The 9006-nt window shown below is 30.0% G+C and overlaps 1 protein-coding gene across 1 annotated transcript; it reads right to left on the reverse strand.

Annotated features, from left to right (window-relative positions):
* Positions 1–6201: 6201 nt before the first annotated feature.
* On the reverse strand, positions 6202–7230 carry LOC136086895 (histone-lysine N-methyltransferase SETMAR-like). Its single transcript, XM_065809393.1, has one exon. It carries the CDS (start codon positions 7228–7230, stop codon positions 6202–6204), a length of 1029 nt encoding a protein of 342 aa, XP_065665465.1.
* Between the last annotated feature and the right edge of the window lie 1776 nt (positions 7231–9006).

The raw sequence follows: 9006 nt of genomic DNA on the forward strand, positions 1-9006 counted from the left end.
AAAAATCAGACGGACAAGAAGACGAAGAAAGTGGAGATGAAGAAAATAAAGATCCAGCAGAAGAGAGAAACATTTTTGATCTTTTTTTTAATTTGAATTGAAGTGATTTTAGTTGTGAAGAGCACTCTTCTGATAAAGACTTGATATTAAACCTTATTTTGTCTCTTATTCGTAAAAACATTGAAATTTAGGCTAAGAAACTTAAGCAACTCGAGATATAGAAATTGGCTGAAAAATAAGCAACTCGAGTTCTGACCAAAATTCTAAGTTGCTTATACAAAAAAAACGTGTAGCTGATTTATATAATTTTTTTTTGACGTTTTCTTGCTTTGTCTTTATTGAGACGTCAGATGTCGCTAAACTTTTTTTTTGTAATTTTATTAACGTTCTTTTTGTTTAATTTTAATATGGTGCATGGCTGATGATTGCCGTATAAGCAGGAAACTTATAGTTCCATGAAAAGTTGTTTTTTCTCTATGTGTGTGTGTGTATATATATATATATATATATATATATATATATATATATATATTTATATATATATACACACACACATATATATATATATATATATGTATAAATATATATATAAATATACCAATCTATTTAGAAAGTGTTTTACTTTCTTTATTATTGAGCATTCTTAACTGAAATAGAGTTTTGTATTACTATTGTAATACAACATTAACATTAATCGATTTACCGTAAACCGGGATAACTTTAGCATGCGGGGGTAACTTTAGCCATTTTAAAAAATTTTAATTAAACATCTGTAACTATTAAACAGTTAAGTAACGTTTTACTATTTTTGTTTTAATTTGTAAATGCAATCATTCTTGCTTAAATTTTGATCTGAAAATTGATGCAAATGCTCTATAAATGAAAAAGAATAAAAACTACATCTTGGTAAAACACAATTAAAAAACGGTAAAACAGAACGTTTATGAATGATAGCAAACAACTCAGTTTTTCTTCTGTTTAAAAGACAAACGTTTAGATAAAATTAGGCGAAAAGTTTTTGGCTCAAGAAACAACATTTTGGTTTTTTTTACAGGATGGTCAAAGTTACCCCGTAGGTTTATACTCTTTCGGGGTAACTTTAGCCAAGTAAATAACATTAATTTTTTAAGTAGTCTGATCTTTATTTATTATAACTATAATATCTTTTTGAAGCATGTTATCCGAAAATTTATTTTAAAAAATAGTTTTTAGCATGAATGTATGAAATTATCATTTTATTAACTTTATAACAAAATTAAAATTTATAGACTCTTATTTTTAAATTTAATTGCAATTTAATAAAATTACATAATAGTTTAATAAATTCATGCATTGCAGTTTGCTTGTGTTGCTTATATTTACTTTTGTTTAAAGCATAATGCCTCGTAAATGTAACAAGCATAGTGATAGAAAACGTGCAAACAACACTTTTTCTAATACCATTCTATTGAAAGAGTGTATAGGTGCAATTAATGAAGGTATGTCTATTCGTCAAGCCTCAAAAAGGTTTAGTATACCACTATACATAATAAAATAAAGTCAAAGCATAAAAAATGCATTGGTGCACCTACCATATTTACCTAAGATGAGGAGCAGTTATTTTCATTTAGACTCAAGGTTAGGTGTGATTAGGGATTTCCATTGAATAAACTTGATGTTAAAATGTTAGTAACTGGTTATTTAAAATCGCAAAATTGTACTATAAAAATATTTAAAAACAATGTTTCTGGTTATGATTGGGACTCAAGTTTTATGAAACGTTCAGTTAACCCATAGAATTGCATCAAATATTAAAAGAAAACGTGCAGTTATAAACAAAGAACAATTAAAAATGTATTTTGACAATTTTAGGCTTGAGCTTGAAGGAATTCTACCTTGTAACATTTGGAATTATGATGAAACAAATTTTCGTGATGACCCTAGAAATAAAAATGTTGTTATGAAACGTGGAACTAAGTACCCTAAGAGAATAGTAAGGCTTGTAAGCAGTAAGGCTTGTTTCTCTGTAATGTTTTGTGGAAATGGCGTTGGATGCATTCTTCCATCATATCCAGGTTTTAAAAGGACATATTTATACGATTTATGAATAAAACATGATTTAAAAAAATCTCGCTTTAATAGAACCCAATCAGACTGGTTTGATGAAGTTTATTTTGGAGGATTGGTTTTTTCGGACATTATTGCCATGCGTTAAACTGGGAAAAAGTATTAATAGGTAACAATCTCTCTTCCCATTCAAGTCATAAAGTTATTCATTCTTGTGAAAAACATAATATTAGATTCATATGCTTTCTGCCCAATTCAAAAAGCCATATGCTTTAATCTCTTTATGTTGCATTCTTTGCACCATTAAAAAAAGCATGGAGAAGCATACTTCTGGATCGGAAACTTACTTCTCGCGGTAAAAAATTTGCAACGTTACCATAAGAAGATTTCTCTAAGTTGCTGAATGATTTAATGACATCCATTAATGAGCGTTCAAGAAAAAATTTAGTAAGCGGATTTAGAGCTTGTGGTTTGGTGCCGTTTAATCCTAATGCTGTGTATATCAAATTACCAAGTGAAACGTTTAGAGTCCTCAGAAAGTTTTTTCATTTAATATGTCTAGACTGGAGCCGTTTAGACATATTAAATGAAAAAAAATTAAGGGGGTGATAAGGAAGATGTTACACAAAGTAAAAATAAAAATTATATATTCAAAAAAAGACTAAAAATTGAACCAGGAAAATTTATTTCTATAGAATACGATAGTGAAACAGAAAAAATATATATATATATATATATATATATATATATATATATACATTCTGTAATTTGATTTTTTCAAGTAAAGATCTATTAAATTTTTCTCATTAAAATTTTTTCCAATCAAAAACAAAATTTACTTTTTAACAGGAACTATTTTTTTAGTTTTTGTTGAGTTTTTTTTAAAATTAGTATAAGAACTTTTTGTTTTTTTAATACTTTAAAAGGATGCAACATTTGTATATAATTTTTGGTGTTCAATGTGTATTTAAGTCCTTTTTTTAAAACATAGAGCTATATTTTTTGGGGTATAAGTAGATCCTAGATTTTTTTTTTAAATTTTTTTCCTAATTTTTATGCGGTACCTCTAACATCAAGTTTAATCAAGTTAGAGTAGTCCTTTGATTAATAAATTTTGTTTTGATTTTTTTACATTTTATGCAATTGGGAAGAACTGAAGTGCTCTTTAGTTCAATTCACTTTATTGTTATATTTGTTAAAAGAATAATAAAAAATTTAAATAGTCTAACTGAAATTGAATTTTGGAAGATGAATATTCGGTTTTATGTTTAGTTAGAAGTTTTTTTTATGTATTTAACATCAAACAATAGTTAATACTGTTACTTGTTGATATGAAAGTTTATATGTGTGTATATTTTAGTAAATTTTATAATTCTCTGTACCTATATGTATATTTCCTTCTTGAAAAAAAACTTCTTTTGGAAGTAGTCAAAACGAAAAAAAAAGATTATGCATCTCCATTTTTCTTTGATTAAAGTGTAATGTTTCTTTTTAAAGGTATTTGAAGGTATTTTAAAAGTATTTGACAAAGTTTACAACTATATATACAAATATATATATATATATATATATATATATATATATATATATATATATATATATATATATATATATATATATATATATATATATATATATAAATATACAGTATTGGACAAAACATTTGCAACCAACATCGAACAATGCTAAAAAGTGTTCCTAATTTTACATGTCTTAAAAACGAAACAAACTATACTACCACAGCAAACAGTTCAGGAGTCTGGAGTCATAGCATGCCATGACATGAGCAATCAGCTGACAGGTGACAGGCAGAATTTCGTTGACAAGTGCCATTTTGCAGCGGACAAAACAAGTGCAACTTTTTTGGTTTGTTTCATTTTCTTAAATCTGGTCCGTAACAACGTCACAAAAGTTTTTTAATAACTAAAGGAAGTATCCAAAAGTTTTCAGAAGCATGCAGAAGCTTCCAGAAGTTTCCAGAAGAAGCATCTGGAAGCATCAAGAAGTATACAGAAACATTCAGAAGCATCCAGAAGCATCGAAAAGAAGCATCTAGAATCTTCCAGAACAGGTACACACAGGTTTATTTTACTATATAAGAGACATGTAAATCGACATGTAATTCAGTCAGTATATGGAAGTCAGTCAGTCAGTATTATCAAGACAGTTTATCGAAGTGAGTTTTATCAAAGTGTTTTTTCGAAGAACATCAATACAAGAAGTGAAATACAACAAGTGTTTCATTACATCAATACAGTCCACATCTAACCAAGACGTTGTGTTCCACAGAGCATTATTGTATCATCACAAGGTAAATGTAACACGGTAAGCCTTGAGAAGCGTGATTATTTATTTTTATTATTTTTATGACTTCAAGTGCAAAAATGGCTCCCGACAGTCTTGCATTGGAACTAAGAATAAAAATTATTGGCGATTAAGTAAGTGGAATGTACTTGTGATAAATATCGCGTGAAAAAATAGACCATATCAAGACTATGTTCCAAATATTGTTCTACGGGGAAGTTGGCAGCAGATAACGAAAGTGGAAGACCGCCTTCCACCACTTCTAGAGAGGATTCTATGATCGTCAGATCCGTCAAGAAGAATCCCTGGATATCATCAGTCGAGATACAAAAGCAATTAAAGCTGCGTGTATCGGACCGAACAATCAGACAACGTGCTGTTGAAGCCGGATTGTTTTCTCGACGCAATGCAAAGAAACCGTTAATTTCACTAAAAAACCAGAAGAAAAGACTATTGTTTGCTACATCTCATATTAACTGGAATGTGCGGAAATGGCGAACTGTCCTGTTCAGTGATGAATCGAAGTTCAACATCATTGGGAGCGATGGCATTTGCTGTGTACGTCGACCGGCCGGAAAACGCCTCGATTTACGTTACTGCCATAAGACCGTGAAGCATGGCGGAGGCAATGTAATGGTCTGGGGGTGTTTTTATGTTAACGGTCTAGGTCCAATACATCGAAACGATGGATTATTGGACCGTGTCATGTATAAAAATATCCTGAAAGATGTTATGTTACCTCATGCTGAATGGAATATGCCAATAAAATAGGTTTTTCAGCAAGACAACGATCGGAAACACACTGCAAAAGTATTCAAGCAGTGGTTTCAAGACGACCACCTATCGGTGATGGATTGGCCGCCTCAATCTCCGGATCTCAACCCTATCGAGAACCTGTGGGAGATCGTCAACCGCAGAATTAATAGTGAAGGTGTTCGTAATAAGGATCAACTGTTAGAACAAATCCAAAAGGCCTGGGCAGCTATTCCACAAAGTTTTATTGATCACCTGATCGAATGTATGCCTCGAAGATGCAAGGCTGTGGTCGACAACAAAGGATTCGCCACGAAATATTGATAGCGAAATACAGCTTGGTCAACATTTTGTCGAGTTGCACTTGTTTTGTCCAAAAGGAAATCAACTATTTTTAATACTTTTGTGTACAAATAATGAACTTTGTGACGAATAAAACTTGAAGAACTTTGTCTCTAAACAGTTACCTAGTTATTTCTCTAAATTGAAAAAATGCAGCACTTTTTTCAATTTAGAGAAATAACTAGGTTTAAAGAAACTAAATTAGCATTATTTGGTCGCACTCGTTTAAAAATTAAAAAAAAATTAATCATTTTATAATTAAATTTTTATTTTAGATTTTAGTAAACAAAAAATTACGTTTTTTAACTAAAAATAAAAAATAGGGAATTTAACAAGATTTTTTGATTATTATTTTTTTTATCTATGTTTTTTTATAAAATTAATAATATTTTTATAATTTTTTTATAATTTACCTTCATTTGAGACCCAACATGACATAATTTTAAAAAACTTGTTTTTTAATAATATTAGGGACCTATATAATGTTTGAGGGTCGGTAGCAACCCCTAAAAATATGTTTTAGTCAAAAATTTGTTAAATATAGCATTTTTTTAATTATATACAACATATTCAGGGGGTGCCAGCAGTCATTTTCAGAAAAAGTTGTTTTTAGAACCACCTTAATACATATATATATATATATATATATATATATATATATATATATATATATATATATATATCAGGTAACCAAAAAAGTTCGTGCGGTTTTTCCGTATATAATAAAAACACACAAAACGACAAAAGTAAGTACATTTATTCATCAAAATAGTCACCATTAGCATCTAAAACCTTTTCCCAACGTAAAACAAGCTTATTTATTCCACTTCTAAAAAATTCTCGGTCCTTTGAGTCTATAAAAGCTTTAAACTCCATTTCAACCGCGTCCTGGTCTCGGAACTGCTGTCCTTTTAAATGATTTCCCAGGAAAAGGAAAAAATGGAAATCAGTAGGGGAGAGGTCTGGCGAGTATGGTGGATGAGGCAAACTCTCCCAACCAAGGCTTTGGAGCTTGTCCTGAGTCACGCGAGCGGTGTGCGGTCTCGCGTTGTCGTGGAGAAGCAGAACTCCTCTCCTGTGCACCAGTGCAGGCTGCTTTACAAGCAACAGGTCGTGAACTCGTTGCAGCTGTGCTGAGTAGACCAGTCCAGTAATGGTTTGGCCTGTTGGGAGCAGCTCGTAATGCACCACACCAGCTGTAGTCCACCAAATGCAGAGCAAAACCTTCCGCTCGTGGTGATTGGGCTTGGGTGTGTTTGGGATGGGGTCATCGGAGGACAACCAATAATAGCAACGCTTGGTATTGTTGTACACAATCCATTTTTCGTCGCATGTCAATAAACGATCAAGAAAAGGCTCAACATTGTGGCGTGATAAGAGTGATGTGCAGATCGTAAGCCGTTGCTTCATGTTGTCGATCGACAATTTGTGCGGAACCCACCGACTCAGCTTCCACGCTTTCCCAATCGCATGCAGATGCAGGCGGATGGTTTCAACACTCACAGCAAACCTCACTGCAAGTTTTTGGCAAGTTTGGCTGGAGTCAGACTCGACAGCGTCCTTTAGTTTATCCTCATAAACCAACAATGGGCGTCCAGAACGCGACAGGTCTTCGATGGACTCATCTCCCAAAGAGAATCGCTGAAACCACTTCTGTGCTGTGCGTTCACTTACTGTACCTTCTACAAATGCTGTGCAGATGTTTTTGGCCGCTTGTGTTGCATTCCTTGCAAGTTTGAACTCGTAAAGTAAGCAAGATCGAATAATCGTTGGTTGGGTTGCCATCCTTTCTTTACACAAAACCTTTCCTGTAAGCTCGTTACAAGCCTACACTATATATGCAGCAACTGCGCGTGACACACGCGTTCTATTACGCAACAAAGCTACTTGCCTTGTGCGATGTGGGTGTTGTAAAAAATGCTAAAAACAATTCAATTACCAAAAACCGCACGAACTTTTTTGGTTACCCAATATATATATATATATATATATATATATATATATATATATATATATATATATATATATATATATATATATATATATATACATATATATATATAAATATATACATATAAATATAAATATATATATATATATATAAATATATTTATATATATAAATATATTTATATATATAAATATATATATAAATATAAATATATGTATATATATATATATAAATATATATATATATATATATATATATATATATATATAACTGTAAACTTTGTTCTTAAATTATATCATCACTTTTATTACTTTAGATTTAAAAAAATTACATCGCTTCATTATTTAAAACAAGATAATGATTTATAGTTTGCAATCTTTGTAAAAATAGTTGATGTTATAAATATTGATTTATAATTTTGATAAACATCTTAAAATTATTTTTTTGTCATACCAAATTTAACATATATACATTTATCTATATTAACTTATTAAAAGATATGGATTTTAAAAAATCATTTACTTTTACAATTATTAGAATTTAATTGTTATTTGGGTTTTAATAAATAATTTTTTTTAAATTGTTACTTTAAAATTTTTAGGAAAATTGCTTTAATTTTTATATATTTGTTTTTGACCTTAATGATAAACTAGTTGTTAAACTTTTTTTGAGTTATATTCTGCAGGTTTACACATCATATATATATATATATATATATATATATATATATATATATATATATATATATATATATATATATATATATATATATAAGGGGTGCATCGATGCCTACTTTTAACCGATGCCGATAGGTACAGGCGAATGGCGATGCATCGGCCCTGAAACTGGATATATGATGGAAATATACACCTGAATGGAAATGCCACATTCCATTCATGTGACGATGAAAGCAACATTTCGAAACTGTTATTGTTGAAGTTTATTTTCTATTTATTTTTTTATTGTTCTCTTGACAATAAGAGTAACTACTTCAATTGAAAAGCTCGTTTTATAAATATTTACTTTCGTCATTTTGACTCTAATTATATAATTTTTTTTTTTTTAATTAACAGTGATTTATGAAAATAGTGAAATTTAAATGAATGATATTGGGTTTGAAACCATTAATGTATATGCTAATAACTGTCATCGAATCGAAAGAAATAGAGATATGAAAGAATATTTAGAGATATGAAAGAAATATTTTTCCCAGAAGGTGATGCTGGTTTGCATATTAAATTGGTTAACAACCCTGAACGTGCTATATTAGTTAGAAATCATATTACTCTATCTCAACATTACAATTACAGACTTTCAGCTAGACAATTATTTTCTTCAATCTTTTATGGCACAAAACTGTTTTAGCAATATGCTGTTGAAGTATATATCAAAATTGAAGACCAACGCCTTGCTTTCATTAGAAATAACCAAAACAACTAAAAAAGCTAACAATATAATGCCTTACATAAACATGTAAACAAATTTGGAACTGATCATTAAGTTTGACCAGGGCGTGTAGTAGTTTTATTATCAACTTATGTAGGAACTCCTTAAGCTTTAAAATAAAACTTTGAAGATACTATGGCTATAATTAAAAAATGGTAAGCCATT

The sequence above is a fragment of the Hydra vulgaris genome, chromosome 11 (assembly GCF_038396675.1).
Source record: "Hydra vulgaris chromosome 11, alternate assembly HydraT2T_AEP".
NCBI classification, from domain to species: domain Eukaryota; kingdom Metazoa; phylum Cnidaria; class Hydrozoa; order Anthoathecata; family Hydridae; genus Hydra; species Hydra vulgaris.